At 37.0% G+C, this 27,951-nt stretch overlaps 1 protein-coding gene across 2 annotated transcripts; it reads right to left on the reverse strand.

Annotated features, from left to right (window-relative positions):
- Positions 1-98: 98 nt before the first annotated feature.
- Positions 99-27,951, reverse strand: PI15 (peptidase inhibitor 15). 2 transcript variants are annotated; one of them, XM_006202400.4, is made up of 6 exons: positions 27,783-27,951; positions 26,924-27,237; positions 7,928-8,046; positions 6,784-6,916; positions 6,549-6,664; positions 99-2,689 (listed from the first exon to the last, which is right to left on the reverse strand). In XM_006202400.4, exons 2-6 carry the CDS (start codon positions 27,194-27,196, stop codon positions 2,554-2,556), a joined length of 777 nt encoding a protein of 258 aa, XP_006202462.1. In that variant the 5' UTR covers positions 27,197-27,237; positions 27,783-27,951; the 3' UTR covers positions 99-2,553. The 2 variants fall into 2 exon arrangements, with proteins under 2 accessions (XP_006202462.1, XP_072807886.1); XM_072951785.1 differs by having other exon boundaries at positions 2,109-2,689; positions 26,924-27,264.

A 27,951-nucleotide genomic window follows, 5' to 3' on the forward strand; every position in this document is an offset into this window, starting at 1 on the left:
TAACATGATATGTTTGATGATTTATCTTAATCGTTGATGCATTCAAAGCTTTGTATTTAAGACATGTTTGTCTTAAAAAACATGGAAAGGTGGGATTCTTCTAAATTCTTGCAATTCTAGACTTTTTAGTTAATTCTAAAAATCCATACAGATGAACATTTATTACATTACCACCACTATATTAGAAGCTGGGATAAATACAAAGATAAGACAGAATTTCTGCCAAAGAGGAGCTCATGAAAGACTTAATTTTATCTCAAATAAAAGTTTCACAACATTAGTGATAATTTTAATATTCATAAATTTCTGTTAATCTGGTAATTTTAAGTTCACATGAACCTCTGTGAAACATGGGGCAAATAGCATTATTCTTTTTGAGAACTAAGAAACCAAGCCACACAAGTAAACCAGCAACAGAACTGGAACTGATCGTAGCCTGTTTTGGTTTAAAAGTGCTTTTTCTACTTCTCTAGAACTGGTTTAGCAAAATCAAGGATGGAAACACTTTCTAGAAAAATCAAATGAATTATCTCGCTGATGAGTTTTCTCTCCAGTTGCCGATACATGTTAGCTAACGATTGGATTGGGTCCTGACTCTGAGAATCATTTCTGTTCTCCATTTTAGTCCCCAGAAATATTTATTTTTAATAAAGCCCATGTAAGTTCCCACAAAAGCAAAGCAGTATGATTTGAAAACATTTGGTCAGATTCAGTTTGTGAAAGGAATCAGGCCAATTGTTTGTCATCATGTAAACCTAAACTCTAGATGGTACATGTCTTCCCCGCTGGATTCGATTAACTGTCATCTTTCAATGCAGCTACCCCAAGAAATCGCAAATGTGTAGAGAATTTTAAACAAGTAGCTTCCTTCTGCTATTTGTACTCTGGAACTAACCATGTTTACTTATTTCTATAATTCTACTGAAGCATTACATAACCTGCATCTCACACACACACACACACACACACACACACACACACACAAGCGCGAAATGTAATGTGTTAAGTGTCTTGACCCAGATGTTGAGTTCTCCTCTCTGGAAAGTGATTCCCTGATTTGGAAATAAGCTTTTCCAAAATCGCATGAGAGAAATTTTCATAGTGATTTTGATTTGATTTCCACCAAACTTAATGGAGAACTGAAAATTATTCTTCTGCTTACACAGGGGAATAAAGTTTGACAATTAGTCCTTAGAAAATCATCTGAGGAGGACCCCTTTAACAAAACCTTAACTGTCTGTGGTGTGCACATGAGATCTTTAACGTGATGTTCAAGGCCAGGATGATTACATTGATTCTCACCAATAAAGTACAGGGAAACAATGGACAGCTGGAGGTGTCCTTGGCACCTCCAAGGTTTCTTTCCAGCATCCCTCACCTCCTGCTAACTGGCCTAAAGGTGTATTAGACCTTCAGGATATGCCCTTCTGAAGCACTCCATTTGTGTGTGTGTGTGTGTGTGTGTGTGTGTGTGTGTGTGCGCGCGCGCATTAACCCTATTTCTGTGCCTTTTCATACTTGTCTCTTAAATCTCACTTTTCTTGGGCCTCATCAGTTTTAGGTCTTGCTCTCTGCCTTCCAAAATCGTAACTATTTACTCTTACCCAATAATCCATGGGCAGTGATGAATCCTTCCCTGCCTCTTCTAATTCCAAGCACTGTCGCTACACATTCATGCTAATCAGAAGCCTCACGTACACAGTGTGGCTTATCACCTACACCACCTAACGTGAACACTGTTGCACTCACTTCCTCCAAGCTGCATGAAAAATAACTTTGTTAAAAAATAATAATTTTACAGCAAAATAATTAGGCTGTTATTATTTCCTGAATATTTTCACGAGCTTCTTGAAGGCAGGAATCCTATCTTCTTACCTTCGCATTATCAGCACATAACTAGCAGAGTGCCTTGCCCATGATTACTGACTCAGTAAAAGAGATTAAGCAAAAGGCATGATTTGAGCCTTACGTAAGTCAAGCATATCCTTTGGTGAACCTAAATAAGATAAAATATCCCAAGAATGAGATCTGCATTTGCTTAAATTATCATACCCAGTTATCACTGTTATTTTGCAAATGATCACTTTTTGATTATTATAGAAATGGGTGCTGAAGATGTTCCACCACCTCACATATATTTTAGAATAGGATTTTTAAAAAAATTACCCTTGAGTTTGCTACAGAATCGTATTATCTATGTATTATGTCATCTATGTGTGTGTATATACACACACATGTGCGTTACAGGCCAAATATATATTCTCTTCCTTACGAACATAATTTCTTTGGAAAACGAGTTTTGGAATTGGATGCATCAACTATGTCAATAATACATACACAATATTTTAATTTAGGTTTAAAAGTCAGAAAATAGAAATGGGTGTTTTGATTACCACAAAGGAGTAAACACACTAGACAAACACTTATTTATACAATGAATAATAAAAGGAAAACAAGATTATCGTAAAATATGTATAATATGTGCAAAACTCAATATATATATATGCCTATGATTTCCAGAAACCATTATATTTCCTGGAGGAAAAGATAAGCTTATTTAAACCAGTATAGGTAGTTTGACGTGACTCCTGGAAAACAAAGATTGTCAGTACAAGAGCCCCCATAACTTGGAGGGCAGGCAGAACATGGTACCCCTACTTTATATGGTGCTTCTCCAATCCAGTTGCCCCTGGTAAAAAAAAGAAGAAGACAGCATTAGTGCTAATGGCCCATGAAAAAAATCTGGTTGCCCTTTAGCACATGACCACGTGTTGACATGTGATATTTTTGAGAAGTTTGTCATTTTAGACAAGCACTGAAAGTTATATAATTAATTCTTAAATATAAATAAGAAATAATTTCTTATTTCTACAGTAACTTACTCTATGTGTCTTACTTTTAAAATATTGCCTTTCTTATTTTATTTTATTTTTATTGAGTTATAGTCAGTTTACAGTGTTGTGTCAATTTCCAATGTAGAGCACAATTTTTCAGTTACACATGAACGTACATATATTCATTGTCACATTCGCTGTGAGCTGCCACCAGATCTTGTATATATTTTCCTGTGCTATATAGTATAATCTTACTTATCTGTTCTACATCTGCCTGTCAGTATCTACAAATTTCGAACTCTCAACCTGTTCCTTCCCATCCCCCTCCCCCGACAACCACAAGTTTGTATTCTGTGTCTGAGTCTGTTTCTGTTTTGTATTTATGTTCTTTTTTTTTTAGATTCCACATATGAACAATCTCATATGGTATTTTTCTTTCTCTTTCTGGCTTACTTCACTTAGAATGACATTCTCCAGAGACATCCATGTTGCTGCAAATGCTGTTATGTTGTCATTTCTTATGCCTGAATAGTATTCCATTGTATAAATATACCACATCTTCTTTATCCAGTCATCTATCAATGGACATTTAGGCTGTTTCCATATCTTGGCTATTGTAAATAGTGCTGCTGTGAACACTGGGGTGCAGGTGTCTTTTTGAAGTAGGGTTCCTTCTGGATATATACCCAGGAGTGGGATTACTGGGTCATATGGTTAAGTCTATTCCTAGTCTTCTGAGTAAGTTAATGTTATGTTAACTTACAGATAAGAAGTGAGGCACCACAATGCATGGTGACATTAATGAGTCATCTGACACCGGATTTGACACTCCATCCACTTACCATAGCTGCCTCTTTCCTACAGCAGCCTCCTAGAGCACGTGGGCCATGTGCACTTCACCTCACCTTTCCTTAACTCATGGTGATGTTATAAAGACAGTAAAATAGATATAGATATATATCTGTCTATATAAATATATACATATATAATATACATATTACATGTATATATAAAATTCTAGGAGGCTTAAAAATGGATTTCTAATGGAGCAAGAAGTTGTCCTAAGCCCCCCAAAAATAGATTTTTAAATGTTCAAAATATGTAAGCACAGAAAATAGGTTTTAAGTGTTCAGAATATCTCTAACGTTGAAAAATATTTTAGACTCTCCATCTTTATAAAATGAGATATGGAAAATCCAGTAAGAGAATAAGGGCTCAAAGAAGCAGCAATTAAAGGTGATTCCAAAACATCGTCCCATATGTAAATCATAGTTTTCTTTTTAGTAATGCTATTAGTTTTTTTTTATAACACTGAACCCATTTAACTGAATTATTTTGTGTTGTCAGTGTTTTTCTTCATCTGTAATGATGGCTATGATTATAAGGCACCACTTAGGAGCCTCAAAAACAGCCATAATGCCTTACAGTTATTAAGCTCTTATAACTATGAAGGGGGAGGTAATGTATTTTCAATAGCATTGGTGATTGGTAACTACAGCTCCAAGAAATAGCAATATAGCCGGCAATGTGAAGGAAATTGAGTGGTGAGAAGAAAACTTGGCTGTCAGTAGTAAAAAGTCAGGGTTGGAGATAAGATAATGGTAGGTGAAGGCTAAAATATGAAACAGGTGGGTCTTGTCTTCTTTAAGACCTAAATAAGGCCAAGCAGGTGACTCATAAAATGTATCTAATGAAAATATCCTCTTATTCAGTCAGTTGAAAATTCACAGTTTTATCTATAATAACCTATAAAGGAGAATTTATCTATAAAATGAAAAGCATGCTAATTATTCATATTATAAAATCAGATGAGAGTCCAAGACTGTCCACTTCTATATAGTTTATTCTACACTCTGCCTTCCAGAGAAGCTGCCTCAAGCATCATTTTGATAATGTCATGTTTGCTTATAAACATTCAAGGGGGCCCATTCTCCAAGGGTACAGCTCTCTCCCCATCCTAATCTCTCTCATTCTATAATCTTACTTCCCTCTATATCTTTACCCAAAGCTGTAAAAGTATATGAAAACAGCCTGTGCTGTTTTAAATTCACATGTTTCAATTTATTCTACAGAACTTTTGGAAATTACACACAGCACATATTTTTGGTAGTATTAACTTAGAAATACAATGCTACTATATGCAAAAATTACTCTATGTTATATTATAAACTTTTACATGAATGGAGGATAATTATATTCAATAGTAAACCAGTCAATTGATGAACATATTTACCCTTTTAATTTTTATCCTATTTCATCTAATTCAATTCATTCTCGTTCTCTCTCTCTCTTTCTCTGCTTTTTCCCCTGAAAAACAGGCTTAAGATAACTTCATTCTGGGATAGGAAGAAATGCATTCAACTATCGGTCAGGATTTTAAAATTTGCTTCATTGCCTAGGTTTCAAAAGAATGGTTCTTTATTCCAGCTGATACAGCATACTAACACAGTATATCTTCATCTCGTAGACTTATAAAACAATCAAGCATCTCATAAATAATACTAGAAAATTCTAACCATTGCCCAAAACCAGAATAGTTAAATGAATGTAGTAAAAACCTTTCACCATTTGGGTATCACTTGGCCTATTTATGTCAGAAAGAAGGGGAAAGGTTTAATAGGAAAATATTAGGTATAAAACTGAAAATATTGAACAAGTGCAGTTTTAATGCATTTCCTAATGCAGCCACAATCTACTTTCCAAATCTTACTATTCTAATAACTGTGAAGAGAGGACCATCGGGAAAATCACTATTTTTCTAACTTTGCAAAAACACTGCCACTGGCATACTACCATATAAATGAGTAATGTAGTTATTTGTGAAACATTTTCTCATTCCCTCCCTATACTGGCAAAGCTGGAGAAAATCTTTGTTTGGGACTTACTTTGGAAGACACCAAGAGTGTCATAAATCCTTTGCACATGGTGGTATTTACTCCAAATGGGAACCGACTCATGTATAAATACTGGAACATTTTATCTGAAGAGTTATTGTTATCAAAAAGGCATTTTATCAAATGTTAACAAGTGCTTATTTACCCATATCTTTTAAAGAATGTTCATACATATAACCATATTTTATCATCTTTGATCAATTTTCACACTACCTTTTTTATGTATGCCATAGGATGAAATTACTGAATATTTTTTATACTGAAGTTTAAGTCATGGCAAAATTTTCATCAAAAAGAAGTCATAGCATTTAAAATTTCCCTCCGGATTTTGAATGCCTCTTTGGCCATCTATAGAAAAAGTAAACTATGATTTTTCATTTTACCCTTAAAGAAGAAAGAAGAACTTGTTTTGCTTTCCTAGTGAAAAAGTTAAGCCAGTATTCTAGCACTGATTAATGAGAATATTGTGTTGATAAATTCCCTAGAAGATCCTTTCCTGATGCCTTTTATACAGCTATCAAAAGTCTGAGAGTGCACTGTTTATTTTACAATTACCAAGTCTAAAGAAAGATGGTGAGGAGAATTTAGTGAACATCCAAATCTCATGTTGGTTTGCCTGCAATTTTAATTTTTAGATCCTTGTGAAAAGAAACCTTTCAGCTCATAATTTTTCAGGCACATGAGAATGATGGAAGATTTGAGGATTAGCGGTCATTAGTTAAGTCTTAATTCTATTACTTACCTGTTAAAAATATCTATCAGATTAAAGATATTTAACATCATCAAAGATTCCAGCTGTAGAATCCCAGCTGATACTCACTTAGGGGCATAGTTGCACACCAAATAAACTGCACGTCGCCATACAGCTCCCCAAACATTCATGTTTTGACAAGTATGAATTGCACATCCTATTCGATTGGAGGTGGCCCAAACCATCTGTGAAAGTAAACCGATGCAACGTTACTGAAGTCAGAGCTAAAAAAAGATTGCATGTTCACCAAAATACTAAGAGCATTTTTTAAAAGTATGAATCAAAAATGAACAACTAAAATAACCTGTGTATAATGTGTGCACATGGGGCCAAAACATCTCATGGGACATCTGGGGTTGCAATCCTGGGGATACGGAAAAGCATAATCCTTCACTTCATCATACCATGGCTTGACCAGCTGGAGAATAGAGCGATATCTAGAGGTCAAGAGAAATGATGAGAACTTAGAATACGGCGGTGGCAGTATGTAGTAGACTCAGGTTAAACTGCAAGTTAATTATTCTTTTTGCAGATTATTCATGGTAAAACAAGAGCATACCCATGCCCTACAATTACCATCACCACCTACTAGAATCCTCTATTCCTCTAAGCGTAAAAATGCCCGGGACTGGAGCAAGTGATCCTGTATTTGTCTAAGTATGTGTCTGGTTGTTTCAAAAAGAGAAATACAAATCTTTCAGGAATTAGCATCTTTATCTTGTTTTACCAACATCAAGAATTTCTTCCATCAAAGTCTTATACACAATTAAGAATTAGATACATAAAAGAAGCAATACTACTAGACCCAGGGTAGTTTTTTCTTCCTTAAACTTGAATCATTTTAATTTTAATAATAGCACACGTGACTTTCCTCCGCTATGTGGAAGAGAACAGGCCTTTGGAATGTTGGATGATGGCATTCACAGTGGTAGAAAAATTATCCTATCACTGGGAACAACTTTTTCTGTAGTTGCATATACATACGTGTGTATGTGTAGATACACATATATGTAAATATATACAATTTGTACAGCACGCGCGCACACACACACACACACACACACAGACAGGTATGTGCAAACATGGGAAAGCTGCAGACACACAATACTGACTTCTGCCACCATCAAGGGATTTTTCTGAGGCAGAAGAGACAGGATACAGGATGTAGCCCGATCCTTTCAAAGATTCTGTGAGACAAGTGCTGAAGACAGGCTCAGGGAGGGTATTCCAAGGGGGAAAAGGAAAGCTGGGCTTTTTAGGCCCTTTTAACAAATTAATTAATCTTTGAAGAGATCTAAAACAGTCATAGACCAAGCATCCGTTCCTGGCACATAGTGAGGCCTCAATAAATACTTGCAGGGATTATTTGAAATTGGTGTCACTCACCCTGGGAGTTCATAAGCAATAAAATCGTATGAATGAACAGTACTGGTGAAACTGCTGCCTACCTTCCAGTTCGTACAGATAGATTCTGGCCCAAAAATCTCAGTAAGTAAGAAGGTCCATGGTCCCAAATGCACGTAGCTGCCCAAGCCTCTGCAGATTTTGCAAGATTTTCATCCCAAACCTGTGGAAAGGGGGAAAAAAAAACCTTCAGCTTTACTGGGTTTGCTGCTAACAAATGAAAAGCAAGAAGGAAGAAATGGTACCATTTCCTAAAGTACTTCCAATTCTGGTTCCTGACCAAAAGAAAGCATTTAGGCCGTTGTTATTCAAAGTTCTACAATGCAGTACGTTTAATCCTCAAAAATCTTTATTGTTTTTACAGTGCCATTTAGATCCAAAGTCCAATATCAGTTTTAGTAAAGGATAGGTTAACAAAAATACAGTATCTAGGTATAACTTGGAGACACTTCATACTGACCATTGAAGTTTGAATCCACTAAAGTCAACTGAATTCCCTGGAGTTTATTTAGAGCAACAAGGAGCCATGCTATTACTATATCTTAAAAATTAACATGATCAAAGTTATTCAGATCAATGCACCAAAATTAACAATGTCTAAGATTATAGTCTAACTTTTTAATTGAGATATAATTGGAATAGAATATTATATTAGTTTCAGGTGTACAACTTAATGATTTGATATATGTATGTATTGTGAAATGATCACAAGTCTAGTTAACATCCATCACCACATTCAGTTCCAAACTTTTTTCTTGTGAAGAGGACTTTTAAGATTTATTCTCCTAGCAACATTCAAATATACACATACAGTATTATTAATTATAGTCACCATGCTATATATTATATTCCCAGGATTTACTTTATAACTGAAAGTTTGTTCCTTTTGACCACCTTCACATATTTCACCCACCCCCACCTCTGGCAACCACCAGTCTGCTCTCTATGAGCTCAGTATTGTCTTCGTTGTTGTTTTTAGATTCCACATATACATGAGATCACACAGTATTTGTTTTTTTTCTGACTTGTATCACTTAGCAGAATGCACTTAAGTTTCATCCATGTTGTTACAAATGGCAACATTTCATTTTTTATGGCTGAGTAATAGTCTATTGTGTGTATTTATGCCACACCTTCTTTATCCATTCATCTGTTGATGGACATTTAGGTTGCTTTTATGTCTTGGCTATTATAAATAATGCTGCAGTGAACATGGGGGTGCAGACATCTTTTTTACTAAGTGTTTTTGTTTCCTTCAGATTAATATTCAGGAGTGGAATGACTGGACCATACGGTACCTCTAATATTAATCTTTTGAAGAACCTCATACTGTTTTCTATAGTGGCCACACCAATTTACATTCCCATCAACAGTGCACAAGGATTCCCTTTCTCTAAACCCTCCCCAGCACTTGCTAGTTCTCATTTTTTTGACAGTAGCCAGTCTAGCAGGTGTGAGGTGATGTCCCATTGTGGTTTTGATTTGCATTTACTCCAACGTCTAAATTAAACTATGTTAAAGTATAATAAATCCCATGAAGCTTTCATATTTTATATTATTCACATATTTGATAGTAATAATAATATGAGAAATTGCATTTTAATTTTTATAAACTGAAAACAAACCAACACAAAAATCAGTTGACTATGCTATAAAAATATAGTACATTATGGGTCAAATAAATTAAGAAAAATGACTATTCTTGAAAAAGTTTTTTAAGTTGGTAAGGATGTTATTGATAAATAATAATTCACTTAATTGAAACAATTATCGAATAAAATTTAAATGAGCCTCAGATTTAATATACATTTGTATTAGTTATCATATGGATTTGCATTATCATCTCCAAAGCTGCATAGGGAAGTCAAACGGCCAATAATAAATCAACTCTGTAGTGATCATCTCTTTTCTAGCAAGTTATAAGGTACAAAACCACAAAAGAGAGAATATTTATAGTTCTTGCATACAGATATAGAAAAATGCCTTTCAACATGTCTCCCTAGTGAGACAATAATTTAGTTATGTACTTATCTGTTGAAAAAATGATTTTGTTTTATAGTTCAATGTCATGACATTATTCCCTAAATTATTTATATTTATCTATTATTCTGTCTGAATAAAATTTTTCAAATTGTGACTAGACAGTGGTTAGTAGTATGCTTTAGAAAGTGAGACCTTATATGAAGAAGTGGCAGTTTTATAATTACTCAGATTCACATGGAGCTCCGTATGAGAAGGCATATAGATGTCCTTCTACTGATCTGAGTTTGCCTAAGTTTCACAGTCTCTCTCATTTTATTCTTCTTTTGGTGACTTTCTCCTCCACCAGGCTGTGTAGATTTAAACAAGACTCACCTACGTTGGGGTTAATAACCACGAGTTCACTATGAGTTAAAAGTTTTCAAAGAAAGCATGAGATGAAGCTTGACCATAACACAGAAAAGACAGTTTTTCCCAAAGATGTTGGGATACTTTTATTTAGAAAAGGAAATTAATTTAGTGGCTCTGAAATAAAATAGGAAGAAAACAAAATAATTGATGAACCCTTCAAGAGACAGTTTCACCCAGGAGGCCATGCACCTACCTTCAAAAGAGATTGGTTAGTTACCCAGAAATCATTTTAAATTAAAAAAACAATCATCTTACAAAAGATGACATCTTACCAAACACTTTGTTTGGCTGATAATGGATTCATCTAGTATTTATTCTTCTGGTATTTTTAAATAAAATATGGATTTATAAAATCTGGATTATAATTCACCAAAGTGCAAAATAGCACAGATTAACTTATAAATGCATTTCAGCTAGAATAGCATGAACAAATTATGTCCCCTGAACTAACTGTGGTAGCTTGGGTAAAAAATAGCTAAGTTTTATTTACATCTTGAAGTACAGTGTGCCCTCAGATCAATAACCACTAAAAACCAGTTTTTCTGTGTTTTTACAGTCTTTCTAAAGACAGTCTGATAGTCTTGTTCTAAAATATCACCACAGATGGCACAAATAATAATGAAAAAGGAAATGAAAAATCTTGTCTTCTAACCCTACGTCTACTGCTAAGATCATCTGTGACTGAGGACATGTCAGTTATTCTGTCTCCTAGTTAACTCATCTGTAAAAAAAGGAGATTGGATGAAGTCATCTCTAGGGCCCCTTTCCTCTTCAGTGTCCCATGATTTAGTATACCAGAGCAGCCCGAGCATCAGCGCCAGCAAGATCTATGTTGTATTGGCCTATGACTTACTCAGTTATATATAGCCTTTTCCATACCACAGAGAAGATAACCCTAGATTCTTTTCAAAATAATTTAAAACATTTTAGGCTGTTAACAATTTAAAAAGTAATTTAGCATATGTAAGTCTATCTTTATGCTCACTCATATAGTTAATAAGTACTGTGTATGTCAAAGAGATAAACCAAAGATTTCATGCCTTAAAAACAGCTTATGTGAGTGTGATTTTTTTAATTATTATGAAGGGTTTTGATAGGAAGACCATGTATTTAGCATTACTGAAACCTAACGTTTTTAGATGTCTCTATGTACTGATATCATCATTAAAATTTTGGAGATGATAGTTGTGAGAGATAAGGGATAACCACTCTTTTTTTTTTTTTTATCTCTCCATGTTTACTTTAGGGAACTGATGGGAAGGATTTCTGTCTGCCCCTAAAGGAAGGTGCTGGAGGGACCATTTTGCTTTCCGGTGGGAGACTTCCACTGTCTCTGATGCCTACTGCACAGGAAGTCAGACAGTCCTGTTCTCTTTCTTGCCTGTTTGTTCCCAGGCAGGACTCATACCCATTCAGCAGAGAAGAGAAGCTCCAGCTCTGAAATTTAAGAATTACATATCTCCTGGTAAAGCTGAGCTCTTCATTTGCTGTCTTTGTCTTTCTCCATCGGTTACAACTGCCAGGAGAATATGGGTGAGTGATATTTAAATTCATCAGTACAAATGAGAGGTCTTTGAGGTTTGAAAATAGCAAGCAATGATTGCTTCTTTCCTATTCATAAATTGCAATGAATGTTGCCAGTTTAACCATGTGAAAGAATTCTAACAACTTATACAGTTTAAGGAATGAAGTTGCAAATGATGCATGGCTACACAAAACATTTACAGAAGCCAGTAGAAGTTAGGTATTATGGTTAAATTAGATAATTCACAAAACAAAGATGGCTTAAAACAGTGTCAGAGGTTGGAGGTGTACCCTATTGCCCCACATGGTTTTCTTCCATGCTTAGTTTTTATGAGCCCTTTAGTTGGTCAGCTCATCAACTGATTGATTTAGCATTGGACTAAAATGTTTGCCATGAGTTACTCTGCTTATAAATACAGTTAGCACTTTGTCTGTGAAACCACATAGTCAGATTAAGCCACGAGAGATATCCAGAACTCAAACTGATATCACTTAACTAGCTAGAAGAGTGTGGCCCCAAGAGATAGGAGGGATATGAAAAGAATGTAGATCTTTAACAAGTTCAGAGGTCTTTAGAGCTTGGCCCAAAGAAATACAACATTGCGTCAAAGAATGTCTCAGCGTGGGAGAAGGTCGCTGACATCTGTAGTCAACAGAAGAATCAGAGAATGATATAATCCAGACCAAAGATGAGGTTGTTTTATCAGCCATTTCCTTAAATTTTGCTGTCCACAACATGGTGGCCGCCAGGATCATGAGGCACACTGACATCTAAAGCTCCCAACTTAAACCCCAGTCATAATCTCTTGACAATAAGAAATGTGTTCAAACTGAAAAGCAACCCTGAAAATTGCTTGAGATTATATCCCCAACATTGTTTGACATGGAATAGTTTTTTTTTTTAAGTAGGTAACATCTTTTAATTTCAAACATAAGAATAAAATGTAGAAGTGTTTGAAAAAATCAAATTTAAGGTGTTAAAAAGGATAAATATTGCTGGATAAGGAACCTGTGCATATTTGATATCATTAATATTTATAGTGGTTATAAGAATGTAGTAGCAGGTTATTAAAGCAACAGTTTAGCCTTGTAATTTCAACAAAAAAAATGTATCAATGAGTAATTATTTATATTTATAATTTTCAGTTAAAATATATAAGAAAATCTTGATATAATTTTTAAACAGTATTGCAAAATTTAGAACTTAAGAGTCACTGTATTTCTTGGACTTTTAAGACATTTAAATATATGGAAATTATTTTCAATAAACCAATTAAAATACTAAAAAAATCAAATATATTAAATCTATAAATGAAGCTTAAAATTTAAATGAATTAAATCTGTAAGTAGTAACAAACATTAAACAAATGTTATTGTCAAAACTTGGTAGATTTATGAATAGAACAAAAATATGTTCTAAATTGAAGCTAAATTAGAGGAGAATCAGAAATACTTATTTTGAAAATGAAAATGACCTCAAAAAATCTATTCTGCACATAGAAACCATCTTCAAAGACACAAAATACAAAAAATAAAAATGTCACACACACTTTGAGTTTTGAAGACACACTTCTAAAGTATTGCCATGGATGCTGTGGAAAAAGTACAGCATGTCCTATGCACATTTATCTTCTTGGACTTTTATGTGGTCATTTCTCATGTATCTAGATAAAAAGTAAGGACAGTCTAGAAGTTCTTGGTTTTTAACAATAATGCAGCTAGGGCTATTTGTTCTTTTTCTGGGTTAGATTGGAAAGGACTGCTGACTTACAGAAGTGAGAAAGAACCATTAAAAAGATATTAAGTGATGACAAAACTATTTCCCCTGAGGGCAGCCAAAAGCTTTTAAAAAATACTTCCCAGGCATGATTGCGGTTCTGTTTTGAAATTCATAGATTTATTCCCATTAGGTGGAACTGCTTGTGAAATGGCCAATAAAGGATACTGAGAGCTGAATATATAAGACCCAGTGTTAAACCAGAAAGGAAAGCAGGGGCTAGAGGCGGTGAGGGTGAGGGTAAGGGTGGGGGTGGGACCGAGGAAGACAAAGGGCTTTCACATGGGAAATTTTTGGCATTGATTAGATTAATTAAATGATATTAAACACATTCTGCTTTATAAGAAAAGTAGTTAAAGGCACTTTATTTTTAAAAAATTCCCTCAAACCTCAAAAATAACTGCAAAACATGGGACCATATTATATCACTAAATATTAAAGTGGGGTAGTAAGCATTTCTTAAATGAAGATAATGAAGACTTCCCTCAGGTAAGATGAGTACTGCCTCATGTGGGTGGGAGAGATAAATGTTTATAAAGAGATGATGTAAAGTACACATTTTTAGAGGAATTCTGAACTGGATCATTGCCAGCAGCATACATTTCTTAAAAATTCACAAAAAGGGCCCTCTCTTGACCCGTTTCATCTTCATATTCCAATGCACCGTTCCTCTCCTTTCTTTCACAATGAAATTTCCTCAGTGCTGTCTTAATGGAGAATTTTCCATTTTCCTTCTCCTACTCTCTCTTGAGCTCACCCCAGGCAGATCTCCCCCCCTTTACCTCGACTCTACCCAGAGGGCCTTCGTCAGTGTCATCAGTGGTCATTTCCTGGCCACTGTCTTACTTGGTCTATCAGCAGCTTTTATAATGCCTGACCACGTGCTCCTCCTGGACCCTACTTCCATCCCTTGGTTTCATGACCTCACAGTTGCCTTATTTATCTCTGGCTGCTGCCCCTCAATATGTTTGCTAATTCTACCTCATCTCCCACACCTTTACATGCTGGAAGGTTCCCAGGATTCAGGCCCTCTCTCTCTCTTTCTCTCTCTCTTTCTCTCCTCTGTTTCATAGATATTCACTGCCTAGGTAATCACACCTGGTCTCATGGGTTGAAATACCATTTATAAGCTGGAAGTATTACACTGAATTTTATCTTTAGACCCCTCCACTCAATTCCAGACTACTTTATCCACCTACCCACTGCAAGCCTCTGCTTAACACGTCCAAAATTGAGGTCCAGTATTCACAACTCTACCCCTACTCTGCCCCGCCCCACCGCCAACCAGCTGCTCCTGCGATCTTCCCGTCAGCAACGGCACTGTCCTTTTTCTTTCAGTTCAAGGGTCACCAGATCTGTCCCATTGCCTGCTCATGTGTTATCTATGGCTGTTCCTGCATTATAGTAGCAGCATGGATCAGAAGGCCTGCACAGCTGAACATATTTACTACCTGGTCCTTTACAGAAAAAGTTTACCAATGGCTGTTGTAGCCATTTAGGCCAAAAATCTAGTAGTCATTTTCATTCTTTCTTTGCTTGGTAGTCTTTACATGCTCTATCAGCAAATCTTGTTGATCCTACCATCAAAATCCTGTCTATCCAGGATATAACCACGGTTCATCACCATTATTGACACCACCTTGATCGAGGCCACCATCATGTTATCTGGATTATTGAAAGAGATGCCTGGCTGAGGGAGTGTTTCATATATATAAAGCCTTAATACATAAAATAAGGCATGGATAGAAGAAAAATATTCAGAACTTGAGGGAAGAGTATGTAAACAGGATTGGTGACTAGGAAATAAAGGAGAGAATTTTCCAGTGCTTTAATCTATGCCTGGCTCAACCTGAGCTTCAGTCAAGTGCTTTGAAAAATGCCGAAGTGCCATGTAAATATAACCAAACTCAAATGATTGGGTTGGGGGATAGTCTAGTAATGAAAATGAGTAAAACAGTATTGGGCGTAAGATGACAAAGTGCAGCTATTGCTTGAAATCTGGACAATTATATGGAGAGAAAGAGACATGAGTGATGGAAGTTGGCACAGCATCTATAAACCTGACCACTTCTCAGGATAATCTGGAAATGCTGATATATGTGTGAAATGTATCCACTTTTACACGTTGCCAAATAGCTTTTTTTTAAATGTAAAATACTCTACGGTTCAGTACTTGCAGAGCAAATTAAACATGACTACTACTAATTGAAATGGTTGATGCACATACAGTTCATGAACTCTGACGTGAGGTGTCATTGTCACAATTACACTTATGTAGATGTGCGGTCTTCCCTCTTAATATCCACGGCTGGTGGCAAGAAAGGGTGACCCTGGAACTACCGTGGTCCTAAACTTCTTTTCAACAAACTTACCAGATGGGGACTGGGACTTTGTCTTCAACAATGGAAATTGCAAGAAATGTAAATTTCCAGATCAACCAGTAGGATCCTAGGTACTTCGTTAGTCTAGACAGTAATTGACTATTTATTGGGACGTCCTGGGTACCATGAATTCAACAGTCAGCAAGACTGACACAGACTCTGCCTTAAAGTTTAGGGATGAGACAGGCAATAAAAACACTAGTAAGCAAATAAGTAATTACTTGTAAATTATAATGTATTATATAAATTCATTACTATGTAATACATTATGCATGCATAATATATGTAAAACAATTACATAAAGATGCTCAAAAAAATCCTATACTACTTAAAAGAAGTGTCGTTAGTCAAATATATTCCCAAGTAAGATCCTTGTTGCAGACATGGGTAGCCCACCCACAGTGACCACAGGATGCTTTCTGAAAACAAGTGCTGAATGAATATTCAAGTGAAATTTTGTGATGATATGGACATTATCACAGGAATAATTCTTCTTTTGGTTTAACATATTAATTCTTTCCAGATAGAAGCTCTTGGTAAGTAAATGAATTACTTGAGCCACAGAATATTTTCCTCAGCTCAGTTTTGTGTCCTGAACCATGATCTAAGATATCCTTAAAGCACATTTGGGAGTTCTCACCTGGGAGATCACTCCTGGATCTCCAGAGGAACTTTTTGTGAAGGCAGGTGCCCAGCCCAATCCTGGGACTATCAAATCAAAATTTCAGAGTTGGAGACCTTGAATGCATGCTTACAGCGTGGCTCTGTGCCCTTCTGGTTAGAAATAATCGTCTGAAGCTTATCTGGTGGAGTGTCATTCTGAGTGCAGAGCATTTGGGGCCTCCCCTCTCCTCTCCTACTCCTATTCACTCCTTCTCCCCCAAAGACTCACACTACATGAGAGGCTTGGGGGAAAAAGGGAGCATTTCTGGAAGTTACTTTTCACTTACAAGCACTTACATCAGAATCTTTCTTCTCAGCTCTGGTATACTGATCCAAGGTTTGATAAAATTAAACCTAGCATTTCATCAGGACACTGTCTTGCTGTCACAGACACTGGCTGCTAAGCTCTGTGAGGATATTTGTTCTGTGTGTTCGTGGAAGACAGAATATGGGTGAGAGAGGTGAAGAAACCATCTTGTATGTTGCTGTGCAAATAAGACAACATCATTCATCCTGAGAGTGACAGTTCCAGGGTGAGGGAACCTGTAGTCTGTGGCTATATGGATATGAACACAGAGAGAACAGATCAGGTTCATGGTGCTTATGTATAAATCAAGGGAACTCTAAATGGCTTTATTAACTGAGCTATCAGAAGTAACATGTACATAGTTTTCTGAGAATCCAAAATCTTGAGGTGGGGGGAGCGTAAACAATTTTTAAACTAAGGCAATCCCTTTCCATTGTATTAGTACTGAACCTGTATTTCAGATAGACACTTGATCTACAAGTAACTTACTTCATGAGAATGTAATATGACTCAACAGGAGCATATGCTGCGTAATCTGCCAACTTAACGTAAGGATACATCCACAGAAGCAGAACAAACAGGGAATAATTTCTCGTTGCTACTCTGCACTGGCTGGGTCACATCAATTCCAGGCACCACACTGTCAGAAAAGCACACAAATGTTGGAACCCAGCCAAGGGCAAAGCCTGGTGAAAGGCGTTCCTTGCTCAGAGCCACACTGCTTGCAAATCCCAAGATGATCTTACTGGCACCATTCCTGTGTGCACGTCTAACATAAGGGGTGGGTGTACTCAAGGGGTGTAACTTGATTTTCCATTTCCTTCATGGCACAACTTCTTACCTTTTCCAGAGTTTTCAGAAAGCAAATATCATTGTGCCACCTTCCCTGATAGGCTAAGTTGGCCACAGTCTGGGAGAGATGGTGTGTAGACATATGTGACACAAAAGGGCTGTAGGCTAAGGAAGAGCTGGGTGACTGGGGGATAAGGGTCTAAGGATGCTCACAGACTTCAAAGACTTGAAACACTATCATAACACAGTTTTCCTTTGTGGTTGCCAAGGTTAGAAAGAGTGCAGGAAGCAAGATTTGATTCCAAATGGAGAAATCCTATCTAATATTCAATGATGTCCTCAGATAAAATGCATATGGAGAAATTCCCTTGCCAGTGAGCTCAAGAGCAGGAGATACACACATTGAAGGAGAATGTGTATCGTACGATTTTTCAAGGCACAGATAGAACTGTGTTCTCATCCTTTTGACTTAATTGGGCTGTGAGCTTGGTGAAGCTACTTATGCTCTCCAAACTTTAAATTTCCTGTCTCTAAATGAGGAAAATCGTCCCCATCTCACAAGACTGTGCTGACGGCTAGGCAAGCTAGTGATTGAAGAGAATCTGATGCAGCTCTAGGGCAGGGTATACACTCGAGGGCACGTGGTAGATGTTACCGTTGTTGAAGGATCAGGCACTGGAAGGGTGGTGGTCCATGAACTAGAAAGCTGCCTAAAGTGGAAAGCAATGTGAGGTGCACTTTTGATCAGCTTCTCTGGCAGCCTGAAGTTTAAGAGCCCTCAAGCTTTAATCTCAACTTAGCAGGCAATCAGATAAAGTGAAAACAGATAAACCCCAAAGCAACTAACTAATCAGGAACAGAGTTGTGTATAGATAATGAAGACCTTGCTTCCAGGAAAAATAACATCAGACAGCGGAAGATAAAAATTAGAGAGCACTTCAGAAGTTTTAAAACTTACTAATTCCCCTCCCTAAATCCTCTCTAACATTTTATCTTTTAATGTTAAGACCATTTGTTGATAGATTATAGCAATAGTCCTTCCTGGGGAAATTAATACCCACCAGCTATCATTTAATACTGTAATTATAAGCCAGGAAGACATGTTCGTGTATGGTTAATTTTTTTTTTCACCAACTCACTGGTATAATAACCTAAAAACTGATTTCTTAATTGTTAAACTGTCCTGTGATACACATGCAAACCCCAAATCTTACCATTGCCCACTTAGTCAGAAGAATTCAAATGCCTTTCCGCCTACCTACTGCTTGCTGAAAACATGATCTCGCTGGAATGCAGAGACAGATTTGGTAGAATGTTCATATTTAATGAAATTACAAAATGTGAATTCGATGCACTTCGCAGGAAAAAAAAATATTGTGTCCTTAAACAACATTGCTGGACTGTTTCAGTTCGGAGTATGTGATGTGAAATTTTAAGAGTCATGAAAAGTTGAATCTAAACACAACCTTTGGGGGCATTCTTCCATATTTGTGTCAAAAAAAATGCTTGGTACCTGACTTTAGATGCTATAGGTAATGTAGACTGGAAACATTGAAATCCCATCCCTCCAAACCTCAGTCCATGATGTATTTTATGCCAAACATTTCTCTTGACCACTTTACGCTATTAGCCTTTATCGTCCCTGCCTTCCTCCCACACTATTCTTCGGAAATTCTCATAGACAATTAAACATCTCAAGTTCATAACTATTTAATGGCCATTGACTGACTATTAAATGGTTTTCAGATACACTCTGTTCAGGACACCAGACCAGCCAGACTATTCAGCTTCTATTTTTCTGAAGTCCTTTGATTAGCTTCTAAGAAAATCTTATCCTGAGTGTGTCCAAAGACTAGATGGGTCCAAAGGGATTACCTAGACCCCTGAAACAGATGTGGATTCATGTTGATTTGAGTCTCAGCACTTACTCTAAAAAAAAAAGATACATGAAACTTTCTTGCAAAAATTCTTGAGTAGATTCCCAGACATAAAATCATCCATCCATGCTGTCTCCATGACACTACCCTTCCCCTATTATGAAAAGTGGTCCGTTCTGATTGCTGAAGCATATTCCCATCCAAAATTCTTTGTGTTAGAAGAATGTTCCCTCCCACACACTAGCTACATTTTTCAGCCTCTGTAGGTGTGTACCCTGGATGAGAAGCCTTTAGCTACTTACTGACCACTAGAAACCTGCACTGTGTTTTGTGTTCTCCAACTTGGAGAAACCCAATCACTCTGGTCAAAACTGGAGGCATCATCCTTGGCTGCTCCCTCTTATAAATCCTCACTCTACTTCCTCATGTAAATCTCTCACTCCTACTGAGTTGATCCCCAAATTCATTTTGTCACATCTCTACGGCCTTAAATTTTACTGAGGCTTCAGTTATCTCACACCCAGACCATTATGATGGTCTCTTGACTGTTCCTTTACTTCTGCCTCTCTCCAATCTCTTTCTCAATCTGTAGCCATAATGACCTGTCTGAAATGCAAATTAATGACATAACTTCCCTGTTTAAAATCTTCAACCACTTCCCTTGATCTTAGAATAAAACTCAAACAAGTGTCTGCTTGACTTCCCAGCTGCATTAATGTCACTCTTCCTTTTACACACTAGAGCCAAGCCACAGTGAATTTTACCCATGCCTTCAATGTACTATGCACCTCCTTAGAACACCCTTCCACACCTATATGACACGTTCCCTCCTTCGAACTCCTGCCTGCATAACTTTGTATTTATTTTTCGTATTTAATACTTGAAATCATTCCCTTCTGGAAGCCTTCCCTGCCTCTCTGCCACCAGTCCAAGTCTGGGCTAGGTGTGCCCCCTGTGATCCCAAAGTACCCTTCCGCATTCAGCTCCCTGCTTTGCCCACTTCACAGTAATTCCTCAAAAAATGTCTTTTTGCTCCTCACTGAGTCCCTCAGCACGGTGCCAGGTATGTGAATAAGTACTGTGGAATGAGTGGTTGGACACTGAATGACTTGCCCACCAGAGTGCCACAGCCAAGCGCTCTTCACAGGGAATGCCTGGCTAAAGTTGAAAGACTTCATTCAGTTGTTCCGCAGGTTTTTACTGAGTGTCCTCTGTGGGACAGATATCATACTAGGCTCCACAAACTGTGGGCAGGATTATAATACAATTATTTTCTATACTGTTGTATGTGGTCCAATATCATTTGCCACCAAAAAAAAAATCAGTGTTGGATACTAAGGAATACGGTCACCTTGTAGGTAGCCTGTGTGTGATTCACAGCTCTTCCCGCTACCAGCTCATGGTGATGTTCTGAATCACGCCGTGTTAAAAGCTTTTACACTGGCACTTCTTAGAGCCTGGATCCAAGACGACCACAGGCAAAATGTCCTTACCTTCAGCTGGCTCCACAAGCGAGCGGAGAGCTGAACCCTCGTATGTAAGCAGCTCTAAGTAACTAATACTATGCAACGTGCACCTTGGGAGAAAATTCCTGCAGAATGTGCCCAGTCTCCATTTGAAGCCAAAACACTTAAAAGGTTCTACATGTAGGAGAACAAGAATGTGGAGTTCCAAATATGCTGGAGAAATGCCGTCCTGTCAGCAGTCTTTCTCACTGCCTGCCGGCTGGCAGCGGTTCTCAGGAGGCTTTCGAGTGGTCAGAAAAGCACTCATTGAAAAAATTTAGGTTAGACACATCAAATTTCTCATGTTTATAACAAGAAAATTGAGTTATCCTTCCCAAATGAGAGGAAATGTGCCATCTGGGACAGTCCATGGTTTTATTTTTTTAAAAAATGGTAAGGATAGACATTGCAAGTGTTTAGGCAGCTCCTGAGTAAAGAGAAAAAGCAGTTCGCATTATCTACCTTCTCTTCCATGTGAAGCTCAAATAAACAAAATCTGAGTTTTTCATTACTCTTAAGTCATAAATGATTATAGGCAAGTAGTTTATTGGCTGTTTCCAAGAACGGATTAATCTATTCTCCATCCATTCATCTGAGTCATGCTTTCTGTAATTTTACTGCCTTGTGTGCCTTGGTAACTAGTGTTTTTCCCTATTCCAGGAAAGTATAGGAAGCCTTACTCCCTTAGCTCTGCAAATAATCATTACAGGCACCAAACAAATGAAAATAGGCCATATTATCAATACAGTTATTTTGGCTTCTTGAAATTACATTACACTTTTATTTTTTTTTTGTCAGTTTTAAGCTGTTCAGTTCATATCCATCATTGTCTTCACGCTGTCTCCCACCCGCCTCTCCACCATTCTAAACCACCTATGAAGGCTGCTATCACGTCTCACGAACAACTTCCATTAGCTATTCATACCTGACCCTGTGTGTAGGTATTGTTATCTGGCTCCTTACCTTTGCCTGAAGGAATGACACTGCTGATTCAGTGGTTGCCAACCTCTGAGGTCACCTTCACTGTCAGTCTAAACTCCATCAATTGCCAGCACCATCTTTCTAAAATGTACCTGTGATCATGCTCTAAAACTTCCTCGGCCTCCCTAATTGCTTTTGTATTAAGCAATCCTCGCTCTAAAACCTCCTCGGCCTCCCTGATTGCTTTTGTATTAAGCAATCCTCAATCTTTTCTCAGAATCCTCAAAAATATGGCTGATGTGTTACGCTTTTTCTCTCCTGGTGATTTTGTTCATGCATTGCTTTAGCTACTATAACAGCCAATCCTACCCCTTCCTGAGCGTCTGTCTCAAATATCCCTCCTCCAGAGAGCCTTTCATGATTTTGCCAACTAGAGATTATCATTTCCTTCTTTGACTTCTCCACGGTATTTCTCTGTACTCTTTTCTTACATCAGTCTTACGCAGCAGTGTATTACACTAAATTATGTGCTTAGTTTTTTTGTTCCCCCTTGCTTGTCTTTTCTTGTTTGTTTACACTTTAAATACGAAGATTGCTGTTATGTTTGGATCTCATCCTCTCACAGAAGGACTTCCATCTTTTTCTAAATTTATTTATTCAATTGACTTGAATTCAGGGAATAGCCTACAAGTTTTATTCCATGCGTGAGTCTTGCTATTTCATTCTTTTAGGGATGATATTTATTCTAAGAAACTAGTGTGGTTTGTGGTCTAGAGTCATGGTTTAAGTTGCCTTTAGGAAGAATGAAAAGCAGCTGGTGTCCAAGGAGCTCTGGAAATCTGTCAATAAACTAATTGTAGAACAGAAGCCAAGAGTAAAGAAGTTTGACTTGAATATCTTAAGTTCTATCTATACTATTATTTTTTGAAAGGATACAATGTTTGGAAAATTAAATATTTCAAAGTTCATTTTTTTACTAAAATCACAGACAATATATCCGAGGAAAATATTATACAACTATAATATGAATGTCAACACCCTGGTGTTCAGTTATGCCCAGTTAATTTAATCAAGCACATGATGATATGACCAAGTCCTTAAAGAAGATAACATCACTTAAATTTAAGGGGCTTTTTTTAGAATTTTGAAAACCTTATTTTGTATTTTAGGTGCACAAGATAAAATATTATTATAAATGATGAAAAACTTAAATATAAATAATAATATCAAAATTGATTCAACTTATAAATGTACAATTCATAGAGATTTCAACTAAATTAATCAAATGATGGTTGACTATTTTCTATACACAAGAAATTTCCCAAGAAAATAGAGATACACAGACGAATAAACATAGACTTAGCACCCTGAAAGCTTAAAATTAGGAGCTTTGCAAGAAATACACAAAAAACGGTATCATGCCTGATTTTGATGAGAGCAGTATGAGAGACATATGGGATGCAGCTGTTCTAAAGAAGGAGAGATCAAAAAAGGTTGTAGTGCAGAAGATACTAGTAAAGGACACAACATTCTGATATAAAACTTGAAGGGTAGGATTATAATGCTGGAATAAGTTAAGGATGAGACATTAGAAGGTGAGGAAATGGCACAGGAAAAGGCTCAGAGAGAAAAGTTGTGGATGAAGGGGATTGCAAGTCAGGCTGGTGCAACTAGGAAGAACCTGAGCTGAAGAGCATCTTCTGTGAGACTCCTATGGTGATGTCACCTGCTGATGCAGACAGTTCGAACACAGGGCTGGTAGCCACAGTGAGATAAGTGTCCTAGGTTTTCAAGGTCCATAGTAGAGATTAGGAACTGAACTCACTTTCAAACTGCTCACAATCTAAAGCAATGTTGAACAAATTAAAATAAGGTTAACAGTGTCCAACTGAGAGCTGTATTTTTCACTTGGCCTGAAGGTTAAAGTCACTTACATTCCTGCTCTGACCTCTTATATTGTACTTTCTTCAAAGTTTCTCTGAGTCTGCATCAGGGATCCAGTGAATGATTTCAGTCGGTCAGTTTACTCAGAGAGCCGTAGGAGTTGGCTAGATGGAGCGCGTTGTTCTCACAGCACTCGTCAGTTTTCACCCACCCGGGGACTTTGCCTGTGCTCTTCCCTCCATCTGGAATGGTTTTCTGTCAACTGTGAATGTGGCTCACTCCCCCACTTCCCTCCAGGACAGCTCCGTGAACCTGTCCCTGACCACACTATCAAATGTCCCAACCTCAGCTTGCTTTAGTTTCCTTCATAATCTTATCACTTTCTAACATACTATGTAATTTATTTATTTATCTTATCACTGTCTAACATACTATGTATTAATTTATTTATTGTCTGATTCCCCACCCAGGGGGCCACAGGTTGTCTATTGTTTCACGAATTTATCCTTGGTGCTTAGAAGAGTGCTTAACATACAGAAAATGCTGAATAGATATTAAGTGAATAAATACATGTGGGAATGAACTATATGCAGTATTTATATGATAATTTGAGACAGTTTTATTTTACTTTATAGAGCTTACTATTCTGACTACTATTCTCTTTAACTTTACTAAGTGAAGGAGGCTTTATAAAGCATTTGTAACCAGCACTGTATCTTATTCTTACAAAATAAATCATATGTAGTAGCTCCCATATTTGAAAAGTGAATAATAAGAGAGGAATTACAAATAGAATATGAATACTATATGATTTCAGCTGCCATTGTAAAGGAGGAAAGAGAGATAGCCTGACATTTCTAGCAGTTTCCCCCAATGTAGCATTTGCTAAATCTAGGAGATGAAAAGATACTCCTCAACAAGCATGGGCTTTGAAATGACACAGACCTAAATTCTGCTTCCAATGATACCATTCATTATCAAGACCACCTTGGCCTACTCACTAAGGGATTTCATTTGTAAAATGAAAATCACAGCCCTAACCTCATAGGGAAACTGTGAGCTATCAAATGAGATCATCTGTGGAAACAATTAGCCAAGTCCTTGGCACACAGAAACAATTAAATGAATGCATGTGGAATGAATTAATTCTTGATCAGTGGGGGAAAATATAACTAGAAAAATATGGCTTTTTAAAATCTATTTCTACTATGTTGACCCCCACTCTTACTCTTGACGGTCCCCTCTTCCCTCAATATTATTAAAATAGTGAATTGCATCGTATATTGATTGGTTATTATATAAATTGCTCTTCCCATTTCACAGAGACGGAAATGGAGTCTTATGCACATTAGGTAACTTGTACAAGGCCACAGAGTAAGCCGCCGAGTTCAGATTTCAACCCAGATGAGCTCCTCTCCAAAGTTAATGTGTCTTGATCCTCACCTTAGTCTAATAGTGATGTGATTGCCTCCAGGATGTATTCCCTAAAGCCACAGTCTGTATAGCATACCCTCTTGAGCTCACATAGCATTTTATGCATATTTCCCTCATAATTTATGACATTTGAAAACATGTCTGTTCCTCTCCTTTCTATATCCGTACATCACCTTCTAGAAACACCTGTTCAGTGTAACTGTTTGTATTTTTAGATCTTGATTGGGTTTTCATTGGGTACCTGTCACAATAATTTAACAGAAACTTATAAAAGCTAATGTTTACTGAACATTATCTTGCTGTAGGCTCTGGTCTAACTGTCCTTCCCCTCAACTTGTAACAACTCTATGTGTCAGATACCACCTTTATCCTCATATTAGAGATGATGAACATAAAACACAATTAGGTAATGAATTCACTCATCTTATATTCCAGGACTGGGATTTGAACCCAAGCACTTAGATTTCAGAGTCCATATCCTTAATCATGAGACTATACTGCCCCTGGTATGCCAGGATTGATGACATCTTCTTTTCCTCTTTGATTAAAAAAGTCATAGAAAAATGCACTTTCATAGAGTCCATGAACCATGATTCTCTTACATTTGACAAGTCTTTATTTTTTTCTTTTGACACTGATATCTACAATTAGTCAAACTTTAAAAGCTTTTTTAAATAAGATAGATGAATTTAGAATCTAGTAGAAATCCCAGAATTTTATATTAGCACTTATACAAAGTGCTTATACTTAAACAAAGTTGTTAGTGGTACCACCACCCCCACCCCAGCTTAGAAATACCATATCAGTGGTCTTCATTGCCTTAAACAGGCTCCAAGCTGTGCTCTTGGAAGGTGCTGGAAGTTAGATCATAACCTTACATAAATTCAAAACCAAAAATAAACTTTAAAAAGACGTCTATCCTTTTAATACTGACTTTTGAAAAATTTTCTAAGCAAACACAGAGAGCCTATTTTTTATTTTTAAAAGAGAGCAAAGAATGTGTTCATGGCAAGTTGGAACAGTGCACAAGTGTGCTGGCTTCACTGTTATCTGAATGACAAAGCATTAAATCATAAGGAGGAAAAAGTCAGCATGTTCTCTGAGAATACAAATAGATTACTGTCAGGAAGAACTCTGTCCAAGAAAGGGAAGAGACACCTACCCAGAGAATAAATCAGGCATGCAAAACCTATAATTTAAAAAAATTATTTTCAAGAAATGCTTTAGCTGATAATTATGACTATTAGATAAACAAAGCACAGGAAAAGTTTCATGAGAGTTTTTTTTAAGCAGAACTTCTAAATGTGATCAGCCAGCATACCCCACTCTTTATCTGCTTATTATATAAGATCTGATTCATCAATGGTTATGGAACTCACACAAAAAAATTAGATTTCTCCCCTCCCTTTTAATTCTGTGGTGGACTAGTCCTTGTTTACCAGGCACTTAAGAACCTTCCCTAAGTAAAAAGGTGTAAAAAGCCCCATATCCCTTAACATTATAAACGCTCTTTAGATTCGTCTAACATACAATTTAAATAAAGTGTCCTCACCCAGAACTCAAAGAAAACAGAATTTCTCTTACCATATATTCCATGTTTGCTGCTGGTGGGAACACCTTGCCCCGAACTTGGTTATGATAATCAAGAATGGCGATCATGTCATTCTGCGAAATGTAGCGCTTCCGCCTGGCTTTGGGGATATCCGCAGAATCTAGCTGTGCTTTTAGAGCTGCTTCAATATCAGTGAAATTATTGGTTGGCGGGGATGAGTCAGTGGAATTGAGTAAGACGACAGCGCTTGCTTCACAGAGAAGGGAGAGCAGGAGTGCACTGCTGACGGCAGAGACTGCAATCATTTTGAGGGGTGGAGAGGGAGAGGCCACCGAGTTTACTTTGCCTTAAAGCAGAAAGATAGAGTTAGGGTCTATGAAAGGAAAAAGAAAAAAAAAAGGCAGAGGTTATTACAAAATCATTGCTTGATTTGATTTTCTTCAAAAAATCCAAGCAAATGATGAACTCAAGCCTAGGAGACAACCTGGAGTGGTCCCCTATGCATTTTACATGGTGTTATGAGGCAGGTCCCTAAAAGAAACTTCCTATAGCTAGAGAAAAATAAACAGCATGACCACTGACCCTGAAGTGAATGTGAGCCATTTACCCCAAAATACCTGAACCACAGAATGCATTACTGCATACTTATTTTCAGAGGGAAATCTGAGGAAGTGAAATTCGTCTTGAGAGTGAAAAGGAAAAATGCATCACAGGTAATAATAGAGAATGTACTGATAATGTCTCCCAGATATACTATGGACCCCAAGTGATAGAGTACATACAAAAAAGTTAGAATCATCCAATCTCATTTCTAAAAAAATAAAAAATAAAAATGTGAGCTACTTTAAAAGCAATGCATGCAAAATAAACTTGTTGAGCTAAATGGCTTACCTCTGCACAATGCCAAAATGAATATAGTATTCTTCCAAAAATTTAAAGTTCTTTGCTAGGTTGTAGCATGAACTCTTGTAAGAGGAGTGTGTCTTATTACAAACTCTCAGAGAGCAAAACTCTGCAAGGTTTGAGTGCTGCTGGCTGCAGGAGCAGCTAACAGCTTTTA

The sequence above is a fragment of the Vicugna pacos genome, chromosome 29, assembly GCF_048564905.1.
Source record: "Vicugna pacos chromosome 29, VicPac4, whole genome shotgun sequence".
In the NCBI taxonomy this organism is placed as follows: domain Eukaryota; kingdom Metazoa; phylum Chordata; class Mammalia; order Artiodactyla; family Camelidae; genus Vicugna; species Vicugna pacos.

What these genes read in the sequence shown, in the direction of transcription:
- PI15 (XM_006202400.4), bottom strand. Translation starts at nt 27,196, where the DNA reads ATGATTGCAGTCTCTGCCGTCAGCAGTGCACTCCTGCTCTCCCTTCTC. An exon ending in CAGCAAACATGGAATATATG is followed by an intron (nt 8,047 to 26,923) that starts GTAAGAGAAATT and finishes CCCTTTCCACAG; the next exon opens with GTTTGGGATGAAAATCTTGC. An exon ending in TGTGCACACATTATACACAG is followed by an intron (nt 6,665 to 6,783) that starts GTTATTTTAGTT and finishes TTACTTTCACAG; the next exon opens with ATGGTTTGGGCCACCTCCAA.